Source organism: Phyllopteryx taeniolatus, chromosome 22 (genome assembly GCF_024500385.1).
Source record: "Phyllopteryx taeniolatus isolate TA_2022b chromosome 22, UOR_Ptae_1.2, whole genome shotgun sequence".
Taxonomy (NCBI): Eukaryota; Metazoa; Chordata; class Actinopteri; order Syngnathiformes; family Syngnathidae; genus Phyllopteryx; species Phyllopteryx taeniolatus.
In genome coordinates, this window is record NC_084523.1 from 5,980,621 (window position 1) to 5,999,934 (window position 19,314).

Below are 19,314 nucleotides of genomic sequence, written 5' to 3' on the forward strand. Positions count from 1 at the left end.
AGTGGAAACAAAACATGTTGTCCCTTTTATTCAAAACCTATAGAATGCATGGTATTTCACAAAAAAAAATGACAAAAATCTACACATTCCACACTGACATTTTCCAGAGACTGCTTACAGTTTTAAAAAAACATAAAAAAATCAAAGATGATTGATCACTCACGGTCACATGATTCAAAACAGACCATTGCATGCATGTCTTCTTTTCATCTCCTTTTGGTTCCTTTGGTTGGATGCCGTGCTTTCCTCAAGCATTTGCTAGACATCTTTCTGCAATGTGTTGTGGAAATAAATGTCTTGTCTAATGAAGCCCAGTTGCTTTGTTCTCTCATTATCTCAAACAGGAGACGTGTATTCAAATATTGGAACAGTCTGAGTCAAACGATTACAGGAAATAATCCAACATGGTCTTGAACGGTCAAGATGAAATAGGTCGCACAGCAGTTTTCCAGAGCCACCAAATGAGGACATGGGATGTTTATATTATGACAAATTGTGTTATTTATTGTCTTTCTTGGAATCCACCTGCAATCTGAGAAATTTGCCAGAACACATTTTTACTGTGCTGTAAAAATAATAATCAGAAAAAAAAACCAGAAACAAGACCCCAACTAATTTCCCTCATCGCTGACCAAATGCCCCTAAATCTTTAAAAATATTAGCCTAACCTTCCATCTTTTAAATCCCTCAAGTGTGTCCCTCTGCGCTTCGCATTATGTCCTCATTTAGATTTTCTCTGAAGTAATAATTGCACCCCGTTTTAAAACATCCCCGCCCATTCATCCGACGTTAACGGTTAAAGCCAGATGAATATCCTCATGGTCCGAGTCTAAACATCTTAATGTGTCCTTAACCAGGAGCTGTGAAATAACCCTGCCAAGAACCATACAAAACTCTTTGTCAGCAAGCCTGACAGAAAGCATGTGTTTGATTTATAAGTACTGCATAGCGAGTGCCTTGAAATACAAGTGACCTGAATTTTCTGAGAGACAAGGCGTCGTTTGGTGCAATTTTTTGCTTTGACTTCTAGCAAAAAATGTATGTTACGAGCGCTGTATGGTGGCAGCGAACTCAACTCACTTCACAACAAGCAGCACTTTTGCAGATAGTGACGGGTTCTTCAAAAAAGAGGCTCCAGGCTGTTTATTGCCACTCCCAGTTAATTTTGAGTTTCAGTAACTGAACATCAAACAAAGACAATCAAATTATGTATTTAAAACAACTGCTTAGCTTTAAGTCCGCTTCGCTAAATCCTAAGCGCCATCGACAGGCGAACGACTAGGACTATGACAACGAATACTTGAACATAAACAGTTGAGCAACACATGTAGAAAGACAATATAATAAGACTCATAAGAATATATTCTTTATCCTCTGTGAAGAACAATCAATTTTACCGTCTACTTGCATTGAGTATCTGTATTATACTGTGGCCAAGGCGCATACTCCAGAAGGAACAGCACAAAGTTCATTGAACTGAACAAAACATCTGGCAAAAAATAGTTGCGAGCATGGTCACAGAAAATATTAAACTCTTACCTCAAGCCACCACTGTATTTCCTAAAAAAGTCTCAAATTAGATGCCATTCCCCTATTAATTGCGTTGTCCATTTGAACAAAAAAGCACTGTGGCCTTTTACATTATTGATGAACTAATTATTGATGAAAAACGATACATTTATTTAAAAAATGCACATACATAATGAGACTCCACCCTAATAAATACCTTATGTATAGACGCGTGATCCTCCCTTCGATTGACTAAATTTACAACCTCGGTCACTACAACTGAGCATTCATCTCAATTTTTGACCCATAACTTCTGCCCGATCTCATTAAATTGCACAGGTGTACCTTATGTTGATGTACTGTTATAGCATGTGCAGAGATTGTGGTTGCTTGTTTATACAATTGTATTGATTGAGTATAAGAAGGCTTCCCTGACATGAATCAAAATGTAAACAAATGTTAGTTTTCTCCCTTTGTCTCTAGTCCTGGCAACATCTCAGCTGGCGGCTTCTGTCTTCCCATTCATCTCTTCCTGCTTGTGTGATTGCTCTCGTTATTCATCATTCCCTTGTCTTCCATCCATCTACACTCCCATCTGTCCTTTTTTTGGGGGGGTTCATTTTCCCTCAAATCCCAGCAGAATGAGTGTCTGTTTCAGAGCCGTCTCCTCCACAAATGTAGCGTCCACGTTCTCCTGCTCCTCAAAGGGGTTCAGAGCTGGAGCGCAGGAAGGACGAGGGGGCTTCTTTTAGAGGATTTCACGTGAGAAGCATCCACACATACACGCACACATTACCTTGCTCCTCTATGTCAGAAAGCACTTTGGCCAGGTACGTCAGAGGCAAGACGTCTGTTCTGAAGCATGCTTTGTCTCTGCCGGTGAAAGCAAATCCCTGCAGAAGGACAAGTGGAAAAAAGTCTACTGACTTTCTGTGTCTGCTGGCCAAAAGAACCAAGAAATTAAAAACTAGATTAAAAAAAAAAATTAAAATGTGTTGCTTTCAGTGGTGTGACACTAAGTGCCTTTGTGTCAAATGCTAAAATTCTGGGGCTCTATTATGTATATGCAAGCGTGACTTTGTGAGTGTGTGTGTGTATGTGTGTGTTACCTTGTTTTTGTTCCGTCCCCCCAACAGATTCTTGACGTAATCTCTGGAGATGGAAGCCGAAATGATAGGATGATCCCACATGTGGTAGAATCTGTTTGCCTACACACACACAAAAGATGACATACTCTAAATGGGGTTCTAAAAAAAAAATAATAATAAATAAACCAGGAGCATATAAGCATCTGTCCCTTTCTATTTTGGGGCTTGTGACATACTATACAACCTTGCTCATGTTTAATACTAAAATCAAAAATAAACAACTACGCTCCATCAGTCATGTTGATACAGAGCTGCTTTCTGTTTCCACTAACCACAGCCAGACGCTCGTGCGAGCGCTCATTAATCAATGTTGAATTTTTTTTTTTCCCCCTCCCCAAGATGAATATTTTAAGCCCGATTGTGAAACTTTGCCACTAAATTATTTACGACACTCAGCCTCGGTATCTCGGTGTGACCGGCTCGGTTTGACATTGCTGCAAATTACAGCCCTCCGGTATGGCATGAAAAATAAATCGAAACAAACTGAACGGAACGTGATGAAACCTTTGGCGGCGAGGGCCAAGATGTGTTGCATCATGCGCACTTGTTTTATCTACAGCAGGGGTGCCTAATACATTGCCAATTGAGATAGGAATCGTCCAAAATGGACCAACTTTTCCTGTGTTCTCAAGATAGATCGATAGATCGATATATTCACTGTGTGCGTGTGTGTGTGTGCGTGTGTGTTTTGTACCCCTCTCGCCTCTCAAAATCAGCCAAAAAGCATCTGACTGGCAGGAAACAGAACAGAGACACAAAACACTCAACATTCCTCTAATCACAATGCAGACAGGGGGCACACAGACACTTATGGTTATTAACACATACTGTACCCACACACTTAGCACATGGATGTTACACAACAGACACACAGTGGTGGACCACTCCCCAAGACTTAGACAGAAAACACCTCCCAACACACACACACACACACAGAGTCGTTATTTATACAAGTGCTTTGTGATTGTTCTGTGAGACTTTAAATAACTGCGTGCACTTTAATTTCTGGACATCAAAACTTCCTTGCTACTTGAACTTGGGATTGTGCATTGTTTTAATGATAGACACACGTACCTCTGGAAGTCTCTTTAATACACTGAACTTGAGTTTCTCATTAGCTGCACTGTTGTCCAAATCTGTGCCCACAAGAAAATGGAATTTAGCAACTTCAGTCAACACCAATAACGAAAACCAATTGAAAGTTTCAATTCAAACTCAGCATTATTATTGTTTGTAAAAGCTCAATTTTATGATGCGGCTCCTGTGTTGGCATACTGCAGGTGTACCTAATGCTGTGGCCGGTGATATTTCTGGTCGAGCTAGCATAAGCAGTAATTCTCAATGTGTGGTATGAGTACCACAAATGTTACGTGGGCTGCCTCGAATGGCACGCGAAAGTATCACTGAATTTAATGTTCAAACTGTGCGTAACGTTACAGTGGCAGAAATTGTACATTTGTTTAGTATAGTTCAGTTATATTTAACTTTAAATACAATACATTTGCATTTCATCTTTTAGAATGTTTTTTTTTTAAAACATTTATCTTGGTATTTACATGCAGGTGCACCTGTCATGAGTCGAGACACGAAGGTGTCCGTTAGCTGAAGGAAGCGGTGGTCGACGTACTGTAGGAAAGTGTGATGAGGGAGGCAACGCAAAGCCAACGCCGCTAGCAGAGTATGATAACCTGATCACAAGAAACAAAACACTTTAGTGTGGTTACGATTACACAACTGCGAACCTGACACAGCATGAGTGACTAAGATCTGATTCACACGTTTGCACGATGCTAAAGGTGCTGATGTTTAACATGCCGTAACTTTCTGATTGGTTGCTTTTGTGTGTGTTGGCGGTACCAGGTGGGAGGGGCATGCAGAGACCCCTGGTGGCTTCTAGGATCCGAAGCATGAAGTGAAACACAGCCCACTCGCCTGGACTGGCCCGATGTGTGCTGGAACAACACGTCCAGAGAAATTTGGACATTGAAGCATTGCGAAATCATGTGAGATGGACATGCGCACACACACACACACTCACAGGGGCATATTTAGTCATTTGGTGGCCCAAGGCAAACCCAGTCGTGTTGCTCTCCATATCCGTGTCGTGCAAAGATTTTGAATATTAATGTTTTATCATCAATTAAAAACTGCAAATTTGAGAAATTTCCTGAGCTAGCTGAATTCCTTGCAATGCTTTTTGAGAATTGCTCTCTAACAAGTGAATCATCTCAACGATTTTAGTGTAATTGATAGAACATAAATGCGTAGTCAAATGGAATAGTCCATTGCATGAGAAGCATGGGGGGCACACAATACTATTATATTTTGAGGTGTTTTTAGTCAAGACTAAAACAAGGATAGTTCCTTTGAATTAAAAAAATAACTTATATTTCAATCAGTTTTGATGAGACGTTTGGGGGCGCCTGGAAATCATTGCCCGCGTTTACCGAATACTAAGTCCGCCCCTGCACACGCGCAAACATGCTGGGATGTGAACACACATATTATAAGAAAGGGAGGTGCACATTGATAAAAGAGGGACACTTACAAGCACAGAACAAAAGGGCCCAGCTTGTGCTTCAGCCAGACTGACTCCAGCATGTGTCTGATCAGCTCCAGCTACAAACACACACACAAAACAAACTCACAGTTTGGGAAATTAGATTCCAAGGAAAGTCCAACTCACAGCTTGAGGCAAGGGCGGGAATTCGAGCCTGAAAACAAAACTTTCTGCATATTTTTTACATCTGTGGCCATCTTTATTTTTTTGGGGGCATTTAAGCTCAGCTTGCTCTTCTGTATCCCTGCTTCCCTCTTTAGAAGCCACACTTCCTATTTTCAGTTCCACCCAGCCCGATTGGCGTGTGAACACGCGCAATGACACGCCATCGGCCACATCCGTTCGCCGTACATATGTCAGCACACGAGATCACTTGACTGCGCTTGGCGCGACTAAAACGTGTACTTGACACACAAACACACACACAGTCACACATACGATCTCTCACTGAACATAACAGGAAGACAATCCACCATTAGTTTCCACACTCTCCAAACATGTCCTCAATGGCTGTCAATGATTAGCAAGACAATAAGTAATGTTTAATACTTATACTGAATTTTTTTGCTTTGATTTGCAAGCAAAAATTCGAGATATGAGCGCTGTACGAACAGCTCTTCAAAAAAGAGGCTTCACGCTGTTTATTGCTACTCCTAGTTGAGGTTTACTATCAAACTAAACAGAAAACAAAGAGAATTACATGTGTATTGAAGACTGCCACACAACTTTGCTCCCCGCTAGCTTAATGCTAACACACAATGCAAAAGGCCACAGACAGGTTAACGAATAGCATCTCTGTGACGGTATTATCACCCTTTATGCAACGGATATTTAAACACAAACCTTGCAGCAACACATGTAGACAGACAATACAACAATACTCACATATTATTCTTTATCGTCTGTGAAAAACGACTAATATTACTGTGGCTTACTGAGTCACAATAGTTGTGAAACTCTTCTTCGTTTGTGTCTGCATGACCTTATTATACTGCCCCTTCCGGTGGGCAAGTCATGCACGCCAGAAGGAGCCGCAACAGATGAATCATGTTTAGCTCTTTAAATTCTATTTAATTATGTTGTTACTATATGTTTTTATAAATTACAATATTATATGTGCTTGCACAGATTAAGGGCATATCCATTCATTTCAATGGGGAACGATAATTTGAATTAATGTGTTTGATGTTACGAGATAGAGTGGTCACAGAAGGAATTAAACTTGTATCGAGGGGCCACTGTATCCAGTATATATCTTTTTTTTTTTAAATAATCATCTTGTGTACAGTTTTTGTTCTGCTCAAATCAGTGAGATAAGTTTTTTTTTATGATAAATAAAATATTTAGGAATCCTGTTTTTTGATTTTTTCCCCCCCCATGATCAGATTGATTTGTTTTGTTTCTTCAAATGTTTTTGCCCATTTTTCATCTTTCTTAAAAAAATATTGAATTAGGTTTCTTGGGTGGTCGTGTCAATACTTTGCAACTATATTAAACTTTAGAATGCACCATGTGTGTCAATGTTTTCGTTGCGATGTACAAATGTTAGCTGAAACTCTGGATTGATGTTTTTGGGGATTAATTTTGGTTATTCAAGAAATAGAGTTCTAGCTCCTCTGGCCCACTAATATTGATACTTCTGTCTGCTCCTCAGGTTCAATAAATTCCGATTTTTTTTCTTTTATAGTCAATATCTTTTCAACTAGCTGCGGGCCTCTAAATCTGTAGAAAAGGTGAAAATTTGTGGTTACAAAAATCCCTTTGTTAGAATATCTAAAAGCAGCCATTCCTCATAACAAGGCTCTTTCTGAGAGAAAAGTAATAACCTTCATCATCCAGAAGAGTGTTTCTCCTGCATAATTAAAACCTCCCCAGTCTATTTCAAAACAGAACTTTCAATATGTATTCACTGACTTCTCGCTTGCTCTTTGCACTGCATAATAAAAAGCAATGCATCGCTGTTGTCCATAGCAACGGGGAGACAGGGAATAAATAACTATGACAATAATGTAGTGTGGAGTCGCAATCTATCACAACAGAACTTCCTGGCTCTTTAAAAGCTTTAATCTATTTCACGCCCCCCCCCCCCCCCCAACCAACTTGTGTCAATGCAGCCATTAGTCTCAATAAGCACCAAAGGGTGGGGTAGGGGGACGAGAGTGCGATGTTCTTTTGTTTGGAGAGTGGACATTTGGCCGGCATTATTGAATTTAGGGTGTGTGTGGGGCAGCCGCCAAAACTGCTCATTTTTTTTCTCCACCGTCGTTTCCAATTCCGTACCTGTATTCTAGCCGGCGTGGAGGTTATGTTTTCATCAGCATTTGTTTGTTTTTCAGCGAGATTAAAGCAAAACCTACTCGACTAATTTCCATGAAACTTATTTGAAAGTGGCGCTGACACCAAAGAGGAATGCATTAAATTTTGGGGTGGATTCAGAGTGTGAATAAGGCATCAATCTTAATGACAAATTTAAGAGGTGGGTGTACAATCAGGTTGTTAGACCTTGGCGGAGGTCTATGCTGGGCTCAGTGCCATTCACAGTCGTCTTGTTTTGATAAATATCACATTGTCTACTCTGGTTGGTTTGTAGCTGTGGAAGGATTTACCTCCCAGGAATACTAAACACTCACAGTCTCACTAATTCACATCATTTCAGACAGAAATCACAAGATGTAAATTGTTTTCTCAAATGTTAGTATTTGATCTTAAGCTTTTAAAACACAACCTCAAGTAAAAGTCAGGATGTTTTGTACAAAAAGTAAAAACACATCTTGCTTCCGGTAATGTCACATAGCAAGAAAAGTGGGAGGTACCGACCAGTTTGGCTACATAGTTGATGACCAGGGAGTCTATCTTCTTCTTGCCCTGGCGAGGCAGGTGTGTATTGAGATGCTCTCGGAGCTTCTCCACCGTCTACAACACACACAAAAAAGGAAGAAAACACACACGCACACAGTTTGGTCTCATGTAGATAAAAGCAGAGCGGCGGGAAAGGAGGGAAGCGGGCGACCGGGCGACCGGACGACCGGGTCATTCTAAGAATAGTCCACGTGCCGCACTAACATCTTGTCTGAACTCTGTTAAACTGAAGCTATCTGCACTTTTCGAATGGCGCTGAGCACGGGCAAAGCTGCAGGATAAGAAAATGTTCATCAAACTGTTTAAGAAAAAGGAGAAAAAAAACTTAAAACACATCCTTTTTTGAAAAAAAAAAAAAATTGGGTGACTCATCTGAGAGTTCACCAGATAACACTGGTGGGAAATAATTGCCTTTTTGCCTTTGATCTTTGGCCAACTTCCATTCACATATAACCTTCCACTCTATCACTGATGCTCTAAAGCTGTTGGCATTTCATTTCAGATTGCAGGGAGTTAACTGTACGTCTAAATTCCAGAATTCATCAAACCGTTGTAAGGTTCTAGAGAAAGGGAGCAAACCCTTTGATTAAAATCATGTACTGTATATCCAAATACTGGATAAACCATAATATCGGCGACGTTGCCACATCGTTCGCCTGTGATTCAAATATCGAACCACTGCAAATTCTCCCTTGTGAAAACTAGTGTCAATCCCACACACCGCGTGACAGTTCAGTCGCGTTTGGTCATGTCACATTATTGTCATAAAGAGGACAGCAAAAATAGCAGTTAGCAACATAATGCAAAACTATTTGGCACCCGTCCACTTTGACCTCTTCACGCTTATACGGTCGCCACATCGATTGATTCTGCCTTCTCACCAGGCCTATGAGCAGCTTCTGGTGGTGATCCTCCTCTTGGAAAAGCGGAACCAGCTTCCTGTCTGGAGGAGACAGAAGAAACGTTTAACGGAAAACCGCAACACGACTGGAGTTTCAGGTGGGTCACTGCAGTCGGCCTCATTAACCCCGGGCATTATTAGAAGTGGACGTTGAAAAACACAAATGCGAGAGGGGGATTGTGGGTAATATAAGGCATTAATGGATTCTTTTTGGGGAGTGTTTTGGCTTTGAAAAAAAACATCACAAAACTTTGGGGGGGAGGTTATGAGACTGCGCTACCGCTGTGAGCAGATGAATAATTTCACACTTCCATATATAATTTTTATTTAATCAAGCACATGCAAGAAGCCGTCTTTTTTATATAATCTTTATTTAATCACGCACATGCAAGAAGCCGCCTTTTTTATGTGTCATATGTAACAACCCGCAGGGCGCAGCATGCGTGCGGCTGCTTTATATGCACATACATGTATTATTATTTGAAAACATGCAGGTAGTCGTTGTCAGTAGCAACAGTATTAGCATTAGCCGCTTATTTACATATCGACATTAGCTTTGGGCAAAAATGCCAAATATTTGCCAGCTTTAACATGTTAAAAAATGTTTCTTTTTTAATCAAATGAGTTTAACAAATATTATTTAGATAATATAATAATATAGTTTATATATACTATTTAATCATTTGTATAATAAAAAAGTTTAATGTAATAGTGGTCGAAGTCCAAACGTCCATCAAACTAACCGGTATTTCATGAAAGATGATCACATTAACTTATGTTCATATTCATTCTTATATTCACTATTTCTTTTCAATTTTTTTGTCTCTATCTAAACCTAACTTTCTGAGATTTTTTTGGGCAGGAGGTGAAGGCCAGTTTCATGGGCGTGACCATCTTGGGAAAAGAAATATAGTTGGCCTGGTGTTTTGCTGATGAATCAGGAAAAGTGCTGAGTGGAATTATGGACTGCCTCCGACATGTCTAAATGGAATTAAACCTTGAATTAACCAGTATTCATCTAAAAGATTAGTTTCTGCACTTACAATTGCCCAAAACTAAGTTACACCACTATATTTCTTAGTGTTTACATTTTTCTGAAAAGGGAAAAAAAACTGTCTGTTCGTTGCCGTCTCTGTGTGAGCGTGCTTCTAATGTCTTACCAAGAGGCCAAGTGTCTACCATGGAAAGAACCCTACAAAAAAGAGAGAAAAGATTTGCTGTAAACCTCCCAAAGTTACAGCTTGCATTGGATGTCCTTCAAAATCAATAAGGTCCCTTCTCTGTCGTGTGGTAATCATTCCTGAACATTTGAAGATTGTTCAATAATTACACCCGGTAGAATGATGACTCCCCCCAAAAAAATAACATGTATTGATGTGAACTTTTGCCACAGCTGCTTCACGTGTATTGAATATCCTTTAAAATCAATAAGCCTCCTGCTCTGGAACGTGCAGAGGGCTGGAAAAACGAGCAAGGGTTGTTTTTTTTTTTTTACTTTTGGCCTCAGCTATCTCAACCAGCTTGTGCTTGATATTGAAAATCAATATGCCTCTGTGTTTAAAGATCGGATGTAACGCAGGAAGCTGGAAATGACCATGGGCAGGTTTGACTTTTGGCCTCTGCCACCTCTTGATGATGATCATTGAAAATCAATAAGAGTCTTGCGCTGATGTGTCCCTGAGAGTTTTGAAGATCAGATGGAAATCGTGACAAGAAGAACGTTTGGAATGAGTTTGCATCATTCTCATTTTAAATTGTATTATTCAGAATCCATTGATAATAAATAAAATTTAATATTTGTACTAATATTTGTACACTAAATTAACACATTATTTTAGATAAATGAATTAATGATAATGATGTATTTTATTCAAAGGTGCATTTTAGAGCATACAAGGACACCGCACAAGCAAACACTAAAAATCAAGGTAAAAAAGAACATTAAAAACATAAGAAACACCAATGTAAAAACAAGACTGGGGACTGATAAAATAATAAATACATTTTCATTAACATATTTTAGGGGGTGGGGGAATAATGCAACAAACAGGCCATATTTTCCCACCCCAATCAATAGGACTCTTCCTCTGACTTATAGAAACAACACCTGAAAAAGTTAGGAAAAAAGCAGACCTACTTCTTAGTGTTCTCCAACACATGAGTCATGTGGCTTGAGGGTTTTTCTGTCATCTAGACGAAAGGAGCACAAGAATGAGCATGGAACAGGGAAAAACATATTCCCACGGTGTTTGACCGTTTGCTTTGCAGCATTATTTACAAGTTTGCTCCAGTAGGCCTGAACGTGAGACGTTCTGTATCTGGGGTTGGGCTCGACGTCAAAATATGCTGTCCTCTCCGTGTTCCACTGCAGCTCGGACCAGAAGCCCTGGACACTCCTGGCCTGCACGTAGCAGCAAGACAAAAACAGCACAAAGGGAGCACACTGTATGACTCAGGTTACTGACTCACATTTACATGTTTTTTTTCCCCCCAACTTTGCCAAAGTCAAATTCAGGATACACACAGATTGTACAATGCTATAGACCAGTGGTTCTAAAACTTTGTTCCCAGCCTAAAATAAACGTGTGCTTAAATATAGGAAAATAAAAGATTATATTCAAATAATGATAACTTATAGAAAAAATGTGTAACGTTATGCATAGTTTAAACATTTCATTCAGTGATTCTTTCACTCACCACAAGAGGGCGCTTACGAACCACTGGTGTAGGCAAACAATCATTCATGGTCAAATCCAACCACAATGTATTTTTTGTTGTGCATTCCAACACACAGGCAGTGACTGTCAAAGAAATAAAGTCATAATTTCACACGTCATTACCTTCCCTTTAAAGACAGACTCGGTATGCAGCAGAGTGGTGCACAGCACACCGGGGATCTCCGTCAGACACGCTGGTACCTCCTGCAGGGCTGAGAGTGTGAACCAGGTGCAAAGACTAAATACAGTATGTGTGGAGGCTACCTTCCCGTCAAACACCGATGAGCAAGGCAGCAGTTTATCCAGGCTGAGGGACCTCTGGTAGCTAATTCTGTATAAAGATGCTGCAGAGATGTAAAACACACGCACACACATAAGCACAAGAGCAGCTTCATAAAAGTTATTAACGAGACATCCAACTTTCTGTTTCTCTTGACACTTACCTAGAATGAACTCCTGGATGGGGTCAAAGGACTCAAATACTTTCACATTGTCACACAGCCACTCAATAATCTGCAAGTATTCAGATGCCCCCCCCAAAATATCCATTTTTAACATAAAAGTTTGTTTACTTATAGAAGACATGCCGTGGCGCTTAAATGCCAGCCTCTCTGCTTCAGCGCGTACCTCCAGCTCCACGTTTGGGTCATTTCCGCTGTAAAGGAGAAGGCAGTGAAGGGTGGCCAGGCGCTGAGCGTCAACCATGTTGTTGGGTCTCCTTGTGAGATGGATGGAGTACAGAAACAAGACAAAACTGACAAAACATTTCCTTAGCAGCCTGTCTACTGCCGTCTCCCTCCTGCAGGTGGCGCTCACCCAGAACGGGGGTCTGATCGTAGAATCTGCAGAAGGTGGGCTGGGCTGAGTTGGACACCATGGATAGTCCCATTTGGCAGGTCCAACAGGGCCACACTTGACTCGTCATCTGCGTGCAGCACTGTGAACACTCCGGACTTTGACGATAGGCCCAAGTCCGCATCATCACCTAAAGGTCAGATACAAGCACATTTTTACATTTTTTTATGCGCCACCTAATGGGAAAGATGTGTGTACAAAAAAATAACAGCTTCACTGTTATTTTTTACATTTCGTCAATGTCGGGCGGAAACCTCGTATCTCCAAATATGGCCAATTTCATGCTTTTTCTTCAATCATTACTATTGGTCAGACCTCAAGTGGTCTGGTATTTTACAAATTATTAACCAATTAAAAGTATTGAAAATAGCTTGAGAACAAATCTATTAATGCTTTTGAACGCTAGAACTGTCTGAGAAGTGTTGTAAAACTACGCCTCCACTCTGCGGGAGCCGTGCGACATTATGTTGCCTCAAGAGTCAAAGTCTGGTTCATTTTTATACAATGACAAGTGAAAATAGTTAAGTTAGTTCCAGTCAGGTCCATAAATATTGGGAAATTGAAACAATTATCATATTTTTGCCTCTAAACACCATGCCAAAGGATTTGAAATGAAACGAACAAAATGTGCTTTCAGCTTTAATGTGAGGGTTTTTACATCCAAATCAGGTGACGGAATTACAACAGTTATGTGCCTCCCACTTTTTAAGGGAACAAAAGTAATGGGACAAGTTAACAATTACAAGTCAAACTTTCACTTTTTAATAATTAGTTGCAAACCCTTTGTAGAAAATTAGAGCCTAAAGTCTGGAACGCGTAGACATCACCAGACGCTGGATTTCATCCCTGGTTGTGCTCTGCCAGGCCTCTACAGCAACTGTCTTCAGTTCCTGCTTATTCCTAGGGAATTTTCCCTTCAGTTTCCTCATCAGCAAGTGAAATGCGTGCTCAATCGGATTCAGGTCAGGTGATTGACTTGGCCATTGCATAAAACTCTCTGCTTTTGCGGTATGCTTTGGGTCATTGTCCATCTGCACTGTGTTTTAAATGTGTATCTGCACTGTGACATTTATGTGCTATATAATGAATAAGCCTTATAGTATCAGGCTAAGGATATGTCAAAACTGAATAAAGAGATACCATTTTTGGCCCACATAAAGTTACGCAGTTCTAAACACACAAAACCAATGTGTCTCAGTGGGATAACACTTAATGAGAAAAAGAGTGCCCAACACTTTATCTTACCAGACAGGAAGAGGGAGTGGCAGAGCATCTCCTGCTGCCTGGTGTTGATGCAGTGCAGGAAGCAAGCGCGCAGATACACCACGACGTAGTAACCTACATATGGAAATAACAACTCCGCTTTGTCAGCGTGCATGCTGCTTCGCTGTCTGTGTACAGACATTAATTAGGCCGAATGAGACCACACACTCTCGGTTGGATTTAGAAATTATTTTACAAGAGAAAAAGTGTGTGCGTGTGTGTGTGTGTGTGTGTGTGTGTGTGTGTGCGTGCGTGCGTGCGTGTGTGTGTTTGACCTATAGGAATGAAGAGGGGATGGAGCAGCGTGCTGTCCCGTGTCGGCTGGCCCAAAGTGACCCGGAAAGTCTTGCTGCAGTCTGAAAGAGGATGAAAAGGAAAAATTAGTTCTCACGCTGGAGACACACTACAGCAGGTGACACAGACACACATCGACACACACCTTTGTGAACTAAAACCACAGAATAGATGAGCTCCGCTTTGTGGCAAGCGGGTCGACTGGAGCACACGCACATGCTTCCTAGAGTCAAATATAAAAATGTTGAAATTGTAATCATAATAATACATGTGAGCAGAATTTTTCATGCAGCTTGTGTTGGATCTCATTAGATGTTCATGGGGACCTCATGTTGAGGCATGGACTGAAAATTGATTGTGCTTCTGACATATTCAAATAAGGATATCGCAATTAAATATGCATCAATCAGCAAGGCTGTGTGAAAATGTAGATTCAACCAGCTTTTAATCAAATGGTGAAAATACAATCATTATTTCATTGCATTGGGTTGAGGGACTTACGTTCTCATTTTCCGAAAGAGAAAAACAACAACAACACAAATATAACATTAGGTGTCGGTTATTGATGTGTTTAATGTGCGGGCAATTACTGTCTAATGAGTCTTACCTAATTGGTTTGTGAATACTTCCATCTTTACTCGCTCTGGCTTCTCCACGTGATGGTGGTCAAAACCCAAGTTCACAAACCTGTTACACACACACCATTATCTACACTTACTGGCCACAACATTAGGCACACCTGCACTGATTGATACTGACAGAGAGGCTCTCATTGGATTGTGCTAGTGTAACAAATGCTGTGGCCATTTGACAGCGATATTACAGTTAATATGCAAACTGTGTACTATGTGTACTAGTAGTAGCTCCCTTACTTGACGGTGCTGAAAGCATGAGCAGGCAACGCTAATGGGAGCTCCAGCTGTGGGACAGCAACGCAAAGCAGAAAGGCTATAAGAATGATATACAGTACATCTACACTACTCACAAAAAGGTTCAGGTTATTGGGCTAGCAGGTGAAACTTCAGGATGAACTTAAACTGATCTACAGGGGATAAGGACTGAGGACTGCCGCAAATAGCAAATATTTATGAATATATATATATATATATATATATATACACATATTTTTTTGGAATGAAGGAGGTTGTAATTGCCTATGTATGTCACAAGATGGTGTAAAAAACACTTAAAACGGAGAGGACCATAAAGTATCAACACTGTGCATCTAGTATGAACACAATCATGAAGCTATTGTACATAAACAACTGTATTCTGTCGTTAAATTATTCAACACAAACAAACCACCTTCACATGAGGCTCGTCAATTGTATTAGCTTGGATACTAGCCTACAATAATACACTAGCACAAACTGACGCGATGTCACACATCGGCAACAAATATGCGCACTAGCACTTAACACAATCACTATTAAGTCATTAAAATCATTTTGGGGAATTTACACACAATAATAAAATATTAGGCAATACAGGCAAATTGTAACAACAAAGTAGACCACACGGGCTTCTAGTAGCTGCATCGGGAGAAAAGCAGAAACATACTTTCAGTTTCACTTTTGACAGTTGTGTCGGAAGAGTTACAGAAAGGCATATCAGTGAACGTCTTTGGAAATGTTCATGGATCAAACACCTGTCAAGGTTCATTTTAGGTTCATCCTGAAATTGTAAGTAGTGTACGTATGCATATAATGTAGGCTTCGGATGGGCGGGGGGTTATAGTTACCACAGTTTCACAATTGTGGTTGTCGTAGAACTGCACACATCGCAGCAGGAACTTGTCCTGTGGAAAACATGTGCATGCATTTAAATCCGATTTTTACCACATGCTCCACACAGACGATGTAAACGTATCATGTGAGCGTTGCATTACCGCATGGGTGAGATAATAGAGCCTCTGCGTGTGCACGTCCCATTGGACCCAGCAGAAATCCTCCGCCACCCGCTCGGCTGTCTTGGACAAACGCTCCGGATTGGCCACCACCTGCAAATATGGAGCTCAATGCAAAGCCTTCCCGTATGGTCGCCATTGTCAGCTCCAATACTTTCAGTCACTTTGTACAGGATTGCAACAATGTGCCTTATTATGCGGCTTTTAAAGCAAATTGAAGCAATTCAAAAAAATGACATTTCTGTTTTGTTTTGTAGCAGCTCAGGGAGATGTAATTATAGCAGAAGTCGAACGTGTTTCAAAATGAAACATTCAAATTCAAGCTTCAAGCACCCACGGGGAGCCTTGTATTACTGGGAAGGTGGAGGGCATGCAGAGTCCATCTTACCACTTTGTAACCCTCATGCCTGGTCAGCATGACGTGGTACTGATCCACATCTGAAGCACACACACACAGCGGTAACTAAGTCAAGATCTACAGTGGATTTCAAAAGTCTACATACCCCTGTTAAAATGCCAGGTCTTTGTGGTGTGTGGCCTCTGAACAGGGGTGTGGAGAGTTTTCATATTCTACACATTGGGCCAATTCATTGAGTATCTGAAGTCCAGTCCACGAGCTGGACGAGGGGAAAAAATGAGACTCACATCCATCTTCAGTTAGCAGCAGCAGGTGGCTCTCCTGCACTGATCTGCGGTTAGTTTCAGGATGGAGAAACTGAAAGCCGAAAGTAATCCGATATTTTCAAGGCCGCTCCTCTACACGCATCATTTCTGCTTTTCACATGCTCTACCTGCACTTTGACCCTGCAGTCTACCGCCTTTAAGACTTTGGTGTTGTTGATAGGATGGATCTCAATCAGGAGCGTCAAGCACTGGGATACTAAAGCGAGGGATGAGAAATGATGAAGCATGTCAATGAAAGAAGGAGCATGTGAACGTGTCTCACTTGGTTTGAGGTGCTCCTCTCCACCATTGTTTTGTGCCAAGCTGACAGCTGAGAGGGAAAGGAAGAAAAAGATAAGTTAACCCCTTTAATATACACTGAAACAAATGTTTTGTATCACCCCCAAATTGTCCGCTTGCTGCTGTGTATTGGGCTCACCTAACAACGTTTCCTCCTTGTTCAGGGAGCAGCTGCTAACACACACCTGCTTGTCGAAGGTATACAGGAGCTGTTGGAGAGAACACACACAGGTGCATAAGCAAATGTATTGAACTTAAAAGTGAAATACAACTGAACTGTACTTGGCCAGTGGATTATTTTTGAGTACCAGAATCTCTACAGCACATATATTGATGTGACATGAACACACAAACTCACCTTATTCTGCTTGGTGCTTGAGTCATATTTCCCAACACGTGTGGCCCCACTTGATCCCTATAAGCAGAGAAGAGATTATTGCAGCGCTTAATTAATTCAAGTACTCTACATTCAATACTAAAAAGTACAAACCTTGAAAAAAAAAAAAAAAGAACCTCTTCACAAGGCCATCTTTGACCTCCAAAATCAGTTTGGCGAGTCTGTCATTAAAAATGTATGCCGCGCTGAGCGGTTTAAGAACACAACTTTATTCACTGAGGGTTTAAAAGTTTCCTGAATCCCCAAATAATGGATATGAAGTGGAATCATCAGGAGGGAACATGTGCTTTATGCAGTTTGATTTCTGAGTCCATTTGATGATGCGTGATGCACACACACACGCACGATAGCCGACGCGAGCAGCTTTTTTGCCCCAATTTTTTTATTTTTTTTGATCATAAATAGACTTGAAGATAACCTATACAAAAAATTTTGTGTTACTCCACTATTTATGTTGTAATAGTAGCTAATAGCAAGCATCTGGAAGTAATTGATGCCCTCCTAAAATGGTTAATTGCCTATTGATGCCACAAGATGGTAGCAAAACATTACTTTTGTCTAAACTCCTCAACTCACATCAACATAGTTCCTTGGGAACCAGGATGCCACACAATGCCCCCAAAGTAATATTATTGCTATGGCATAAGTACAAAAACAGCAAATCCAGTGGATATAAAAAGTCTACACACCCCTGTTCAAATGCTAGGTTTTTTTCATATAAAAAAATGAGACCAAGATTAATCATTTTATAACTTTGTCCACAACTATGTGGCTTATAACCTGTACAACTCAATCGGAAAAACAAAAACAATCTTTTTGAGAGTGCTAGTAAAAATAAACAACTGTGACCTGGTTGCACAAGTGTGCACACCCACCTATTACAGGGGATATAACCTGCCAGCATTTAAAAATAGCGCCAAAGCATGATAAAGTTCAAACTTGGTTGTATTATTGTTATTTATTTATTTATTTTGCCAAAACACAGTTGAAATTTCCCCCAAATCAAAAATTGTAGACAGGACGTTGCACACACAATAATAGTAATAACCTTCCAGGAGTAAAGGATGCCCCCATCTCTCTCAGTGTTGAGGATTAAAATGTCCACTGCTCCAGAGTAGTCTGCAGACACAGCGTCATCGGGGAAACAACATCAGTGTGCCTTGACATTTACATTGGAATTATGCCCATTATTACCCATATATTAGTTCAACCTTGATGATGCGTAATCCCGCCATAACAGTACTGTAAACCCCTATACTATGCTTCTTTAATAAAAAAAAACACACACAATTGTCACGTATACACACAAACTATGTCTTCTTTGGCCGCAACATCATTTTAGCACAGGATGCTCCCTTTGGCCCTTGTGTGCTTCAGGGATGCCTGAGGATCAATAACATTCCCAATCTAAATGCATCTTTTCTCCTTTTTAGTAAATAAATGATGCACATGTGTAGTTTAGAATCTATACTGAACAAAAATATGAATGCAAAAGTTTTTCATGAGCTGAACTAAAACTATTTTTGTACACGAAAGGCCAAGTTCTAGCAAAAATCCAAATTTGTGTTAGTGAGCACTTCTCCTTTGCCAAGATAATTTTATTTAAATCTTATCTTTGAGTTCAGCTCATTAAGAAGGGAGCATAAACACCAGTGTTGCTTGTATGCTTTCGTTCAGTGTATGTGATACTTAAATTATTATTCAGGTAAATTTCGCGTTTTGTTTTTGTTCTTTTAAGTGCACTCTGACAGCGCGAGTGTCAGCTGACCGACAACACTTGAATGCCTCACCTTTCACCCTGCACACCGCCGCCTCCTTCCTTCGGATGTCAGCCTCCACATCTCTGCGCAGGTCAAACTCGGGCTGCACTTTTAACATAAGAGCACAACCAAATCTTTTGGTAAAAGAACACGATTAAGACCAAGAACTTAACAGTGCGTCG

At 40.5% G+C, this 19,314-nt stretch overlaps 1 protein-coding gene across 17 annotated transcripts; it reads right to left on the bottom strand.

Moving 5' to 3' along the window:
* Positions 1-13: 13 nt before the first annotated feature.
* gsap (gamma-secretase activating protein) lies at positions 14-19,303 on the bottom strand. Of its 17 annotated transcripts, none has more exons than XM_061762323.1 (32): positions 19,163-19,303; positions 18,421-18,491; positions 17,334-17,390; positions 17,115-17,184; positions 16,959-17,006; positions 16,804-16,892; positions 16,658-16,727; positions 16,401-16,450; positions 15,995-16,105; positions 15,848-15,904; positions 14,979-15,025; positions 14,714-14,793; positions 14,252-14,329; positions 14,088-14,168; positions 13,795-13,887; positions 12,511-12,679; positions 12,322-12,412; positions 12,138-12,207; positions 11,959-12,038; positions 11,818-11,898; positions 11,256-11,378; positions 11,115-11,167; positions 10,138-10,169; positions 8,958-9,019; positions 8,035-8,130; positions 5,206-5,276; positions 4,515-4,609; positions 4,226-4,345; positions 3,732-3,793; positions 2,619-2,717; positions 2,306-2,402; positions 14-2,226 (listed from the first exon to the last, which is right to left on the bottom strand). In XM_061762323.1, exons 1-32 carry the CDS (start codon positions 19,248-19,250, stop codon positions 2,126-2,128), a joined length of 2,592 nt encoding a protein of 863 aa, XP_061618307.1. In that variant the 5' UTR covers positions 19,251-19,303; the 3' UTR covers positions 14-2,125. The 17 variants fall into 17 exon arrangements, 15 of the variants coding, with proteins under 15 accessions (XP_061618307.1, XP_061618301.1, XP_061618298.1 ...); XM_061762317.1 differs by having other exon boundaries at positions 4,214-4,345; XM_061762314.1 differs by having other exon boundaries at positions 4,214-4,345; positions 11,818-12,038; positions 12,322-12,448.
* Between the last annotated feature and the right edge of the window lie 11 nt (positions 19,304-19,314).